A 15,296-nucleotide genomic window follows, 5' to 3' on the forward strand; every position below is an offset into this window, starting at 1 on the left:
GACCCGTGGGTCCTGCAGATAGTATCTCAGGGTTACATGCTGGAGTTCGAAAGGTCTCCCCCTCGCCGGTTCCTAAAGTCTGCTTTACCAACGTCTCCCTCAGAAAGGACGTCGGTTTTGGAAGCCATTCACAAGCTGTATTCTCAGCAGGTGATAGTCAAGGTACCCCTCCTACAACAGGGAAAGGGGTATTATTCCACACTATTTGTGGTACCGAAACCGGACGGTTCGGTAAGGCCTATTCTAAATCTGAAATCCTTGAACCTGTACATAAAGAAATTCAAGTTCAAGATGGAGTCACTCAGAGCAGTGATAGCGAATCTGGAAGAAGGAGACTTCATGGTGTCCTTGGACATAAAAGATGCTTATCTACATGTCCCGATTTACCCCTCACACCAAGGGTATCTCAGGTTCGTGATACAAGACTGTCATTATCAGTTTCAAACGCTGCCGTTTGGGTTGTCCACGGCCCCTCGGGTCTTTACCAAGGTAATGACCGAAATGATGGTTCTTCTACGAAGAAAAGGCGTATTAATTATCCCTTACTTGGACGATCTCCTGATAAGGGCAAAGGCCAGAGAACAGCTGGAAGTCGGTGTAGCGCTAACACAAGTAGTGCTTCAGCAACACGGGTGGATTCTAAATCTTCCAAAATCTCAATTGACCCCGACAACACATCTGCTGTTCCTGGGCATGATTCTGGACACGGTTCAGAAAAAGGTATTTCTCCCGGAAGAGAAAGCAAGGGAGTTATCCGAACTTGTCAAGAACCTCCTAAAACCAGGAACTGTGTCAGTACATCAATGCACAAGAGTCCTGGGAAAGATGGTGGCTTCGTACGAAGCGATTCCATTCGGCAGATTCCATGCACGAACATTTCAGTGGGATCTGCTGGACAAATGGTCCGGATCGCATCTGCACATGCATCAGCGGATAACACTGTCACCGAGAACAAGGTTGTCTCTCCTGTGGTGGTTGCAGACTGCCCATCTGTTAGTGGGCCGCAGATTCGGCATACAGGACTGGGTCCTGGTGACTACGGATGCCAGCCTACGAGGTTGGGGAGCAGTCACAAAGGGAAGAAACTTCCAGGGCGTGTGGTCAAACCTGGAGACGTCTCTTCACATAAATATACTGGAGCTAAAAGCGATCTACAATGCTCTAAGCCTGGCAAAATCGCTGCTTCAGGGTCAGCCGGTGTTGATCCAGTCCGACAACATCACGGCAGTCGCCCACGTAAACCGACAAGGCGGCACGAGAAGCAGGAGTGCAATGGCAGAAGCTGCAAAGATTCTGCGCTGGGCGGAGAATCATGTCGTAGCACTGTCAGCAGTGTTCATCCCGGGAGTGGACAACTGGGAAGCAGATTTCCTCAGCAGACACGACCTTCACCCGGGAGAGTGGGGACTTCATCCAGAAGTTTTCCACATGATTGTGAACCGTTGGGAAAAACCAAAGGTGGACATGATGGCGTCTCGCCTCAACAAAAAATTGGACAGGTATTGCGCCAGGTCAAGAGACCCTCAGGCAATAGCTGTGGACGCTCTGGTAACACCGTGGGTGTACCAGTCAGTGTATGTGTTCCCTCCTCTGCCTCTCATACCAAAGGTACTGAGAATTATACGGAAAAGAGGAGTAAGAACAATACTGGTAGCTCCGGACTGGCTAAGAAGAACTTGGTATCCGGAACTTCAAGAGATGCTCACGGAGGATCCGTGGCCTCTACCTCTAAGAAGGGATCTGCTTCAGCAGGGACCTTGTATGTTCCAAGACTTACCGCGGCTGCGTTTGACGGCATGGCGGTTGAACGCCGGATTCTAAAAGAGAAGGGCATTCCTGAGGAAGTTATTCCTACTTTAATTAAAGCCAGGAAAGAAGTGACCGCACAACATTATCACCGCATTTGGAGAAAATATGTTGCGTGGTGTGAGGCCAAGAAGGCTCCAACGAAAGAATTTCAATTGGGTCGATTCTTACATTTCCTGCAAGCAGGATTGTCTATGGGCCTCAAATTGGGGTCCATTAAAGTTCAAATTTCGGCCTTATCAATTTTCTTCCAGAAGGAATTGGCGTCAGTGCCTGAAGTACAAACTTTTGTCAAAGGTGTACTACATATACAACCCCCAATAGTGCCTCCAGTGGCACCGTGGGATTTGAACGTGGTTCTAAAATTTCTCAAATCTCATTGGTTTGAGCCTTTAAAATCGGTAGATTTAAAATACCTTACATGGAAGGTAACCATGCTGTTGGCCCTGGCTTCAGCCAGGAGAGTTTCGGAGTTGGCAGCTTTGTCATACAAAAGCCCATATCTGATATTCCATTCGGACAGGGCAGAATTGAGGACACGTCCTCAATTTCTCCCTAAGGTGGTTTCGGCATTTCACTTGAACCAGCCTATTGTGGTGCCTGCGGCTACTAGCGACTTGGAGGACTCCAAGTTACTGGACGTTGTCAGAGCATTAAAAATATATATTTCAAGGACAGCTGGAGTCAGAAAATCTGACTCGTTGTTTACATTGTATGCACCCAACAAGTTGGGTGCTCCTGCGTCTAAACAGACGATTGCACGTTGGATATGTAGTACAATCCAACTTGCACATTCTGTGGCAGGCCTGCCACAGCCTAAATCTGTAAAGGCCCATTCCACAAGGAAAGTGGGCTCATCCTGGGCGGCTGCCCGAGGAGTCTCGGCATTACAACTTTGCCGAGCAGCTACGTGGTCAGGGGAGAACACGTTTGTAAAATTTTACAAATTTGATACTCTGGCTAAAGAGGACCTGGAGTTCTCTCATTCGGTGCTGCAGAGTCATCCGCACTCTCCCGCCCGTTTGGGAGCTTTGGTATAATCCCCATGGTCCTGACGGAGTCCCAGCATCCACTAGGACGTTAGAGAAAATAAGAATTTACTTACCGATAATTCTATTTCTCATAGTCCGTAGTGGATGCTGGGCGCCCATCCCAAGTGCGGATTGTCTGCAATGCTTGTACATAGTTATTGTTACAAAAATCGGGTTATTACTGTTGTTGTGAGCCATCTGTTCAGAGGCTACTTCGTTTGTGTTATCATACTGTTAACTGGGTTCAGATCACAAGTTGTACGGTGTGATTGGTGTGGCTGGTATGAGTCTTACCCGGGATTCAAGATCCTTCCTTATTGTGTACACTCGTCCGGGCACAGTACCTAACTGAGGCTTGGAGGAGGGTCATAGGGGGAGGAGCCAGTACGCACCATGTGACCTAAAAGCTTTTTTTTAGATGTGCCCTGTCTCCTGCGGAGCCCGCTATTCCCCATGGTCCTGACGGAGTCCCAGCATCCACTACGGACTATGAGAAATAGAATTATCGGTAAGTAAATTCTTATTATACTTTATATATGGGGCTTTAAAGTACATATATTTTATAATAGGGGGGTCTACTGTATAGTGTAATGTGAATTGGTACTTTTTTGTGGCCACGCCCTTTCCCCAGCAGCACGCGATTTCCCTGTTTTGTATATGGGGAAGGGGGCACCAATTCTCTTTCTGGCACAAGGTACCAAAAGGTCTAGTTATGGCACTGCCTGCCGTAATGTGTAAAAAGGGGGACTCTGCCTGCCGTAATATGTAAAAGAAGTCTTTACCTGCCGTAATGTGTAAACGGGGACTTTGCCTGCCGTAATGTGTAAAAGGGTCTCTATCTGGTGTAGTGGCACTACTGTGCGGCATAATTTGAATAATGGAGACTACTGTGCACCGTATTATGAATTGGTATTATTTTGTGGCCACACCTCTTTCCCATGAAGCCACGCCCCTGTATTTTTGGCGCGCATCTACGACGCGCACTGGCCCTATTTTAAATAAGAGGGGGTGCCGATGTTGTTTCTTGCACACAGTGCTAAAATGTCTAGTTACAGCACTGGGGGAAGGTATAATAATTACCCCCGTCCGGTGTCGGCATTCTCACTGTCGGGATGCCGCGGTCCGTCAGGTGACCGCTGGCATCCCGATCGCCAGCATTTCATACCCAACCCCTGCATAACTTTGTAGTTTCATGGTGTTCAGTATGAAATGGAGTATTAGGTTTGTTAGATACACCCCAGTAACTGCCAGCACTGGAAGTCCCTAAAATGACTCTGGTTTGCTTGGTATAGAGATGGCGATTAAAGAAAATAATATCTGCTTTTTGGGTGGTTATAGTTGCTGTGTAATAGTGTAAAGCATGACATTGTTCTCATCTTTATATTTGCTGTTTAAATGCAAGACATTTGATATTAAGCCTAGTAAATGTAAATCCTGAGGTAAATCCTGAGGTAAATCCATGAGGTAAATCCTGACAGGTAAGGGGTTTGGATAAAGCTTCCTTTGAACAGATTAAATCTTTGCTGATGACAAGAGAGACGTAGATTTGCTGTAGGTAAGAGAGTAATACACAGCGTGTATATAGCAACATGCCTAATACACAGGGCTTCCGTATCAAAACTGCTCTAAGCCATTCTAAAACCTGATAACCAAAATGTTTCTACAAATGCTTTCAGAGGATGGAATTGGAGACAAAGCATTTGAAACAATTTCACACTGTATTAAACATGCGCATTTAACTATAATGCTAAAAGCCAAAAGAAAATGTGGAATGGTATATTGTAAGTTTACCGTACTGACTTTTTTTCAGCTGCTGTTTGCACACCACTTCAACTTTCTCAAAATGGCTGCACAGCCATTTTGTGACAGCTGCACGGCAATAACATGCCTGCGTAGTGGTACTTTTATTATGTCAATGTTCTTTATGTACTTTTAGCTTGGTTTATGGGTGTAAACTGAGCAGTTTTTACACTAATTTATACTCCTAATGTAATGATTTCACATTACTCCCTGTCCCATTGGAACTTACAGACATTTATCGTCTCAGTATATTTTTGGAGGCTGGAAGAAAACCGGAGCATCTGGAGGAAACCCACGCACACAAGCTCCATACATATAATGCCCTGGTTTTTGTGTATACAGCTGCGGTCGTCGCCAGCTTAGCAGGTCACACATGCAGCTGCTCCAAGATATCGACTAACTGCACCCACGCGCTACTCATTCACAGGAGTGTACGCACCCATGCAATCCCATGTAACCCTCGTCATTGCTGTGGCTAGCAGCAAAGATGACGGCAGCCACATCTGTATATTTATATAATATATACAGATGTGTTCTCCTACATCTAGCCGCAATACGCCACACATTGGGAAATGCCTGGTGTGACTGAGCTGACAGGTCCCTTGCAACTCTGTTAGTGCCAGCGTCTATTTTTGCCAATAGGACTGATAATGTTGATATTATCTTAAACCATAAAGCTATACTTCTAGATACACTTTTTCCGTGGAGCCGCTATGGCCGTTAGACTGAATACACGTGCTACGCACTTTGTACGCTATTTGCGTACAGAGTCCTGTACGTGGTACGTACTTGGCGTACACACGCCGCGCTGAGCGTACAGAGTACGCACAGCGCACGCACACACAATTGATAACCTTTAAACCTTGTTAGTGATACAATGCAATGATATGATTACACTTTAAACCCTTAGCAGCAAAGTACTGCAACGATGTTATACCTTAAACCTTAAGTAGGGCTGACGGTATAAAGTACCCGCAGTGCGTACACCTTATCAATACTTATAAACCTAACACAGTTAAATATGCTTTTAAACCCTTGCAGGAAAGTGAGGACACAACACCGATTTGTAGTTGAAACCACAGGGTTCTAAGGCCACGGTGGATTATTTCAAAAGGTAAAACAGTACAAATCATACACTACAGGCTAACAAGATAAATCTAAAACAGAGTAATGGCTACAGAGAATGTACATACGTGAGAATGTTCGCAAGCGCAACCCGGACGGTCCTCCGCTTGTCAGGTAGAAAGCGTTCAGAGTCTTCTGACCGGCCAGGCAACAATGGGCTTTTTATACACAACTTACATACACAATACAATGGTCACTGTAATCTCATTGTCCATTGGACACAGAGCTGTGTCTTTACATGACAGGAGAGGTCATAGGTTGATTTGAAAAGGTGGGCTATGTCTTTCTCAACTGCTCTTGTGAGTGGTATCCTCTGGATTCCCGCCGCATACATAATATACAGTAAATACAGTTAATATCTATATTCTACTTTTGCACATAACTATACGCTGGAACATGCGATCTTTCTCTAACCAATACCGGAATGTTACCCTTAAAATACCCTACAGTTGGATACTAGACATTACCTTATAGCCTTTATCTGACCCCTCCTATCATGCAAAGGTGAATCCCTTAGTCCTGGAACTGTTTAAACTGTTAATACTCGCTGATGTGGTGTAGGGGAACTATGTGTACAAAATGCACTATTTGGGTTAAATATGTAATGTTCTAATAACCCTCTACGCGCTCACAAACTCCGCCGTAAATACCCATACGACGCGCATGATCGCAGGAGCGATCCTACGCAAATTGCGGATATGTGCACGCACGGCGGACTGAGTGCACGCGCAGCGGGCATGTGCATGGGGTTAGTACATGGTGTATGCATTTACAATATTTTTCGACTTTGACAGGACGCACCAGGAGGCTGTGCTGATTAATTTGACGTGCAACACTTGTATATCTGTATGCGACTAAGTCTGTAGGCGGGATGCATCATCGCTTGGAGAGAGATAAAGTACCAGCCAATCAGCTCCTAACTGTCATTTTTCAAACACAGCCGGTAGCATGGCATTTAGGAGCTGATTAGTTGGTACTTTATCTTTCTCCACTTTATCCCTCTTCAAGCATTGATGAATAGGCAGCTTTATATGAAGCACAATGAAACTTGTGCATGTGTGTGTGCATTTTATTGTTCACATACACATTTAATGCACACACACATACATTTAATGCATTTAAAGCTCGCAACCCTCGACAAAGGACCCTGTTTTTCTGCAAGACCTTCTCTATCACTCAGAATTATACACCTGGTAACTGATATATATCTATATAATATAAACACATAGTGGTAATATCCGCTCTCACATGTTCATATGAATCCAACAGGTGGGTTGCACAACAAGGGAAAACACTAGTAACCCAAATAGGAGTTCAAATCCAAATATTTGGAAGAGAAGGCACTCTCCACATCAAATGCAAAGGTCATTTATTCCATACGAATATGTGCCACAACAAGTAGACCTTTTTTTGATTCTATACAATCCTTACCAAGATGGACAGCTTGTCACAACTACATAACCCATATACAAATTGCAGGCAGAGGCCGCACCATACAAAACTGTGCCGCTAGTGAATATAGCTCAGTCCACGAATGAAATGCACCAATCCTCCACTCTGTGAGAGGACCAGCTCGGCCTGTGCGCTCATTGTAGATGAGAAGGTCTAAAATACTAAACGCAATGGGCGCCTCCTTGTGCAACAATTTCAAAACAACACAGTCCGAACACACGCATGAGAATATAGAAAAATATAAATTATGGATTGTCTGAATCAGAATACTTAGCAGCGCATCATCACAAAACTCTAAAAGTGACCTTCAGTACTCAAAATTAAAAATGAGAAGGAAACCTCATAAAGCACATCCAATGCATTTCGTCCTGATACACCGATATGTACAGTATGACATCCCTAGGGATATAGATATATATATATATATATATATATATCTATCTTTCTCTGACGTCCTAGTGGATGCTGGGAACTCCGTAAGGACCATGGGGAATAGCGGCTCCGCAGGAGACTGGGCACAACTAAAGAAAGCTTTAGGACTACCTGGTGTGCACTGGCTCCTCCCTCTATGACCCTCCTCCAGACCTCAGTTAGAATCTTGTGCCCGGCTGAGCTGGATGCACCTAGTGGGCTCTCCTGAGCTCCTAGAAAAGAAAGTATATTTTAGGTTTTTTATTTTCAGTGAGATCTGCTGGCAACAGACTCACTGCTACGAGGGACTAAGGGGAGAAGAAGCGAACCTACCTGCTTGCAGCTAGCTTGGGCTTCTTAGGCTACTGGACACCATTAGCTCCAGAGGGATCGAACACAGGGCCCGACCTCGATCGTCCGGTCCCGGAGCCGCGCCGCCGTCCCCCTTACAGAGCCAGAAGCATGAAGATGGTCCTGAAAATCGGCGGCAGAAGACTTCGGTCTTCAACAAGGTAGCGCACAGCACTGCAGCTGTGCGCCATTGCTCCTCATGCACACCTCACACTCCGGTTACTGATGGGTGCAGGGCGCTGGGGGGGAACGCCCTGAGCAGCAATATTAACACCTTGGCTGGCAAAATAATCACAATATATAGTCCCAGAGGCTATATATGTGAAAAATACCCCTGCCAGAATCCATAAAAAAGCGGGAGAAAGTCAGCCGGAAAAGGGGCGGGGCTATCTCCCTCAGCACACTGGCGCCATTTTCTCTTCACAGTGCAGCTGGAAGACAGCTCCCCAGGCTCTCCCCTGTAGTTTTTAAGCTCAAAGGGTTAAAAAGAGAGGGGGGGCACTAAATTTAGGCGCAAATCTGTGTATTATAGCAGCTATACGGGAAAAATCACTGTGGGTAGTGTGAATCCCTGCATTATATAGCGCTCTGGTGTGTGCTGGCATACTCTCTCTCTGTCTCCCCAAAGGACTTTGTGGGGTCCTGTCCTCAGTCAGAGCATTCCCTGTGTGTGTGCGGTGTGTCGGTACGGCTGTGTCGACATGGTTGATGAGGAGGCTTATGTGGAGGCGGAGCAGATGCCGATAAATGTGATGTCGCCCCCTGTGGGGCCGACCCCAGAGTGGATTGATAGGTGGAAGGTATTAACCGACAGTGTCAACTCCTTACATAAAAGGCTGGATGACGTAACAGCTGTGGGACAGCCGGCTTCTCAGCCCGAGCCTGCCCAGGCGTCTCAAAGGCCATCAGGGGCTCAAAAACGCCCGCTACCTCAGATGGCAGACACAGATGTCGACACGGAGTCTGACTCCAGTGTCGACGAGGTTGAGACATATACACAATCCACTAGGAACATCCGTTGCATGATCTCGGCAATGAAAAATGTGTTACACATTTCTGACATTAACCCAGGTACCACAAAAAAAAAAAAGGGGGTTTTATGTTTGGGGAGAAAAAGCAGACAGTGTTTTGTTCCCCCATCAGATGAGTGAATGAAGTGTGTGAAGAAGCGTGGGTTCCCCCGATAAGAAACTGGTAATTTCTAAAAAGTTACTGATGGCGTACCCTTTCCCGCCAGAGGATAGGTCACGTTGGGAGATATCCCCTAGGGTGGATAAGGCGCTCACACGTTTGTCAAAAAAGGTGGCACTGCCGTCTTAGAATGCAGCCACTTTGAAGGAGCCTGCTGATAAAAAGCAGGAGGCTATCCTGAAGTCTGTATATACATACTCAGGTACTATACTGAGACCTGCTATTGCCTCAGCATGAATAGTGCTGCTGCAGCGTGGTCTATTACCCTGTCAGGACAGGGATACTATTTGCTAACCATAGAGCATATTAAAGATGTCGTCTTATATATGAGGGATGCACAGAGGGATATTTGCCGGCTGGCATCCAGAATTAATGCAATGTCAATTCTGCCAGGAGGGTATTAGGGACCCGGCAGTGGACAGGCGATGCTGACTTTAGAAGGCACATGAAGATTCTGCCTTATAAGGGTGAGGTATTGTTTGGGGATGGTCTCTGGGACCTCGTATCCACAGCAACAGCTGGGAAGAAAAAGAAAATTTTTTTTACCTCAAGTTTCCTCACAGCCTAAGAAAGCACCGTATTATAAGGTACAGTCCTTTCGGCTTCAGAAAAGCAAGCGGGTTAAAGGCGCTTCCTTTCTGCACAGAGACAAGGGAAGAGGGAAAAAGCTGCACCAGACAGCCAGTTCCCAGGATCAAAAATCTTCCCCTGCTTCCTCTGAGTCCACCGCATGACACTGGGGCTCCACAGGTGGAGCCAGGTGCGGTGGGGGTGCGTCTCGGGAACTTCAGCGACCAGTGGGCTCGCTCACAGGTGGATCCCTGGGTTCTGCAAGTAGTATCACAGGGATACAAGCTGGAGTTTCGGGGCGACTCCCCCTCGCCGTTACCTCAAATCAGCCGTGCCTGCTGCCCTCGAGGAGAGGTAGTACTGGCGGCAATTCACAAGCTGTACTTCCAGCAGGTGATAATCACGGTACCCCTCCTTCAACAAGGCCGCGGTTACTATTCCACAATGTTTGTGGTACTGAAACTAGACGGTTCGGTGAGACCCATTCTAAAATTGAAATCCTTGAACACTTATATACGAAGGTTCAAGTTCAAAATGGAATCGCTCAGGGCGGTTATTGCAAGCCTGGACGAAGGGGATTACATGGTATCACTGGACATCAAGGATGCTTACCTGCATGTCCCCATTTACCCTCCTCACCAGGAGTACCTCAAAATTGTGGTACAGGACTGTCATTACCAATTCCAGACGTTGCCGTTGGTCTGTCCCCGGCACCGAGGGTATTTACCAAGGTAATGGCCGAAATGATGTTACTCCTTCGAAAAAAGGGAGTTATAATTATCCCGTACTTGGACGATCTCCTTATAAAGGCGAGGTCCAGGGAGCAGTTGTTCGTCGGAGTAGCACTATCTCGGGAAGTGCTACAACAGCACGGCTGGATTCTGAATAGTCCAAAGTCGCAGCTGGTTCCTACGACGCGTCTACTGTTCCTGGGTATGGTTCTGGACACAGAACAGAAAAAAGGGTTTCTCCCGGAGGAGAAGGCCAAGGAGTTGTCATCTCTAGTCAGAGACCTCCTAATACAAATACAGGTGTCGGTGCATCAATGCACGCGAGTCCTGGGAAAGATGGTAGCTTCTTACGAAGAAATTCCATTCGGAAGGTTCCATGCAAGGATCTTCCAGTGGGATCTGTTGGACAAGTGGTCCGGGTCGCATCTTCAGATGCATCGGCTGATAACCCTGTCTCCAAGGGCCAGGGTGTCGCTGTTGTGGTGGCTGCAGAGTGCTCATCTTCTAGAGGGCCGCAGATTCGGCATACAGGACTGGGTCCTGGTGACCACAGATGCCAGCCTTCGAGGCTGGGGGGGCAGTCACACAGGGAAGAAACTTCCAAGGACTATGGTCAAGTCAGGAGACTTCCCTACACATAAATATTCTGGGACTAAGGGCCATTCACAATGCCCTAAGTCAGGCTAGACCCTGCTTCAACACCAGCCGGTGCTGATCCAGTCAGACAACATCACGGCGGTCGCCCATGTAAACCAGCAGGGCGGCACAAGAAGCAGGATGGTGATGGCAGAAGCCACAAGGATTTTCCGATGGGCGGAAAATCATGTATTAGCACTGTCAGCAGTGTTCATTCCCGGAGTGGACAACTGGGAAGCAGACTTTCTCAGCAGGCACGACCTCCACCCGGGAGAGTGGGGACTTCATCCAGAAGTCTTCAAAATGATTATACACCATTGGGAAAGGCCACAGGTGGACATGATGGCGTCCCGCCTCAACAAAAAGCTAAAAAGATATTGCGCCAGGTCAAGGGACCCTCAGGCGATAGCTGTAGACGCTCTGGTAACACCGTGGGTGTACCAGTCGGTGTATGTGTTCCTTCCTTTGCCTCTCATACCCAAGGTATTGAGAATACTAAGAAGGAGAGGAGTAAGAACTATACTCGTGGTTCCGGATTGGCCAAGAAGAGCTTGGTACCCGGAACTTCAAGAAATGATCTCAGAGGACCCATGGCCTCTGCCGCTCAGACAGGACCTGCTGCAGCAGGGGCCCTGCCTGTTCCAAGACTTACCACGGCTGTGTTTGACGGCATGGCGGTTGAACACCGGATCCTAAAGGAAAAAGGCATTCCGGAGGAAGTCATTCCTACGCTGATTAAGGCTAGGAAAGATGTGATCGCAAAATATTATCACCGCATATGGCAAAAATATGTTGCTTGGTGTGAGGCCAGGAAGGCCCCAACGGAGGAATTTCAACTGGGACGATTTCTGCACTTCCTACAGTCAGGAGTGACTACGGGCCTAAAATTGGGTTACGTTAAGGTCCAGATTTCGGCTCTGTACATTTTCTTCCAAAAAGAACTGGCTTCACTGCCTGAAGTTCAGATTTTTGTTAAGGGAGTGCTACATATTCAGCCCCCGTTTGTGCCTCTAGTGGCACCGTGGGATCTCAACGTGGTGTTGGATTTCCTGAAGTCGCATTGGGTTGAGCCACTTAAATCCGTAGAGCTAAAATACCTCACGTGGAAAGTGGTCATGCTGTTTGCCTTGGCGTCGGCCAGGCGTGTATCAGAATTGGCGGTTTTGTCATGCAAAAGCCCTTATCTGATTTTCATATGGATAGGGCGGAATTGAGGACTCGTTCCCAATTCCTTCCTAAGGTGGTATCAGTTTTTCATGTGAACCAACCTATTGTGGTGCCTGCGGCTACGTGGGACTTGGAGGACTCCAAGTTACTGGACGTAGTCAGGGCCCGGAAAATATATGTTTCCAGGACGGCTGGAGTCAGGAAAACTGACTCGCTATTTATCCTTTATGTACCCAACAAGCTGGGTGCTCCTGCTTCTAAGCAGACTATTGCTCGCTGGAACTGCTCCACGATTCAACTTGCACATTCTGCGGCTGGACTGCCGCACCCTAAATCTGTAAAAGCCCATTCCACGAGGAAAGTGGGCTCTTCTTGGGCGGCTGCCCGAGGGGTCTCGGCTTTACAACTTTGCCGAGCTGTTACTTGGTCGGGTTCAAACATTTTTGCAAAAGTATACAAGTTTAATACCCTGGCTGAGGAGGACCTTGAGTTTGCTCATTCGGTGCTGCAGAGTCATCCGCACTCTCCCGCCCGTTTGGGAGCTTTGGTATAATCCCCATGGTCCTTACGGAGTTCCCAGCATCCACTAGGACGTCAGAGAAAATAAGATTTTACTCACCGGTAAATCTATTTCTCGTAGTCCGTAGTGGATGCTGGGCGCCCGTCCCAAGTGCGGATTGTCTGCAATACTTGTATATAGTTATTGCCTAACTAAAGGGTTATTGTTATGAGCCATCTGTTAGTGAGGCTCAGATATATTTCATACTGTTAACTGGGTATAATATCACGAGTTATACGGTGTGATTGGTGTGGCTGGTATGAGTCTTACCCGGGATTCCAAATCCTTTCCTTATTGTGTCAGCTCTTCCGGGCACAGTATCCTAACTGAGGTCTGGAGGAGGGTCATAGAGGGAGGAGCCAGTGCACACCAGGTAGTCCTAAAGCTTTCTTTAGTTGTGCCCAGTCTCCTGCGGAGCCACTATTCCCCATGGTCCTTACGGAGTTCCCAGCATCCACTACGGACTACGAGAAATAGATTTACCGGTGAGTAAAATCTTATTATATATATATACAAATAGAAAATTCAGCACTCACCATAGCAAGCTCACTTGTCCTCACAACATCAATAAATAAATGATGGGGGTTTAGTTAGTGAATTGGCCAATGCACGGAAGCCTGCAAACCGCTCGCCAAGGTACCCCACCTTCATGCAGGTCCTACACTATCACAAAGCCTTAAAAATTAAAACCTGGCAACTGTATCACACATAATATAACTGCAAATATGCCCACTTGGTTTAATGTATGCCTGCAACAAATCTTATGGCTTTTAAAGGCATACTGGTCACCTGACACTGGCTGATAAATTACTAAGGAGCAGCTGACACAGGTTTAGAACAATTGAGATTACACAGGGGTGCATGAAAAGGCCTGTGACCACGGTTAATATATATATATTGTATTTGGAGTATACTATAAACTTGGTAGCCTCTTTGTATTAAGTATATAGGACCCAGATTAATGTGCTTGGATTCTTAGCTCACACAAATAGCTCATTTCAATAGTGTTTAAGACTTGATAAAATAAAGTACAAGACACAGTACAGTAGCCACGCAGTTGTTTCGCTGATCCAATTAGGAGTCTAACCAAGCTGTACTATTGATCTCTCTTAAAAACTGTATGAAGATATTTAATATTGTGTAGGGACACTATTGTCCTATGCTCATTTGTATGATACTCATCAACTTTCTTTATAGCTTTTAAAATATGGTTATTTTTGATAAAAATCTTTCACAGAACAAAAGTAATAAACAGTACTCTGCTCGTCCTCTCTGAGCTCTCATACAGGCAGTCTTGATGTGTGTAATACATTTTCAAAGTCTATTAAATGCATTTGACCTTGATAGTTGATAAATAATAATTTGATCCAATGGCCTGCGCATACAATCAGACTTGACAAGGCTTAGCTTTGTTTTGTGTTGCATCAATTACAGCGTTCAGAGGTATTAACATTTACTGAAATTCAATGAAGCGAGTGCTTTGGAGAGGAAGCATTGCGACTAAATGAGCACGCTTCTAGTTCTCTGTTAAGGACAAAGCACAAGGCTTGGTGTACGCTTTTAACTGGCATTGTTTTCAGCACCAGAGACAGCAACAGGTTTCTAATCCTTGACATGAATACAAGAAAATATATATAAAATATCTAGTTGTCAGGATGTCCTGAGGTCATAGATCAGAGTCTGTCACCCTTGTTCTTCGCTTACAATTACTACGTTGAATAAATAAGTGACATTGTATTTTTGTTCCAAAAGCTAATTGCATTTTTTCTCTCCCTCAGAACAAAAGAGCCTCTCCAGGACAGTATAATCGCTACCTATGAAGAACACGAAGACAGCGTGTATGCCGTGGAATGGTCTTCAGCAGACCCCTGGCTCTTTGCTTCCTTAAGTTATGATGGAAGGCTGGTTATTAACAGAGTCCCAAGAGCACTGAAATATAACATACTGCTGTAATTTGTCCAATTGTTTCAGCTGAAGTGGTTGCATGTCACTGACCGCTGATGTCCTGTAATTTGTAGACTTGAGAAATGGACATCTGGAATGTGTTATTATATTTGTTTATTGTAAGCTTTCTAATAAATGACCAAGTCTGGGTACCGTGGCTGACCTCTTTTATGGTGTTCTGTTCACCACTATCATGCTGTGCTCAAAGAAAATAGATGTCCCCTAAATATAATAAAATACATTTGTGTATATGCACAGTAGGACTAGGGCGAATACCCCACATAAATTATGATTGTGGGTGGATGTTTTAGATAAAATGTATATTAAAATGAGCTTACGTATTCTTGTAGGATCAAGTCCATTGGAATAAACCCTACATATTGTCTAATTTTTGTGGCATTCACCCAATAAGGTCTTTGTGGACAATGGGCCCGATTCAGACCTGACCGCTGTTGTGTGAATTCGCACAGCGGCCGATTATCGAATGACTGTGCATGTGTATGCACCGCAATGTGCAGGCGC

At 46.0% G+C, this 15,296-nt stretch overlaps 1 protein-coding gene across 1 annotated transcript in view; it reads left to right on the plus strand.

Annotated features, from left to right (window-relative positions):
* EIPR1 (EARP complex and GARP complex interacting protein 1) overlaps nt 1–14,931 on the plus strand; it is a 568,820-nt gene extending 553,889 nt beyond the window's left edge. The window contains exon 9 of the mRNA XM_063915479.1: nt 14,609–14,931. Coding sequence (XP_063771549.1) covers nt 14,609–14,783 — 175 coding nt within the window. The 3' untranslated portion in view covers nt 14,784–14,931. The remainder of the gene's footprint in view (nt 1–14,608) is intronic.
* Nucleotides 14,932–15,296: the final 365 nt, after the last annotated feature.

Source organism: Pseudophryne corroboree, chromosome 4 (genome assembly GCF_028390025.1).
Source record: "Pseudophryne corroboree isolate aPseCor3 chromosome 4, aPseCor3.hap2, whole genome shotgun sequence".
In the NCBI taxonomy this organism is placed as follows: Eukaryota; Metazoa; Chordata; class Amphibia; order Anura; family Myobatrachidae; genus Pseudophryne; species Pseudophryne corroboree.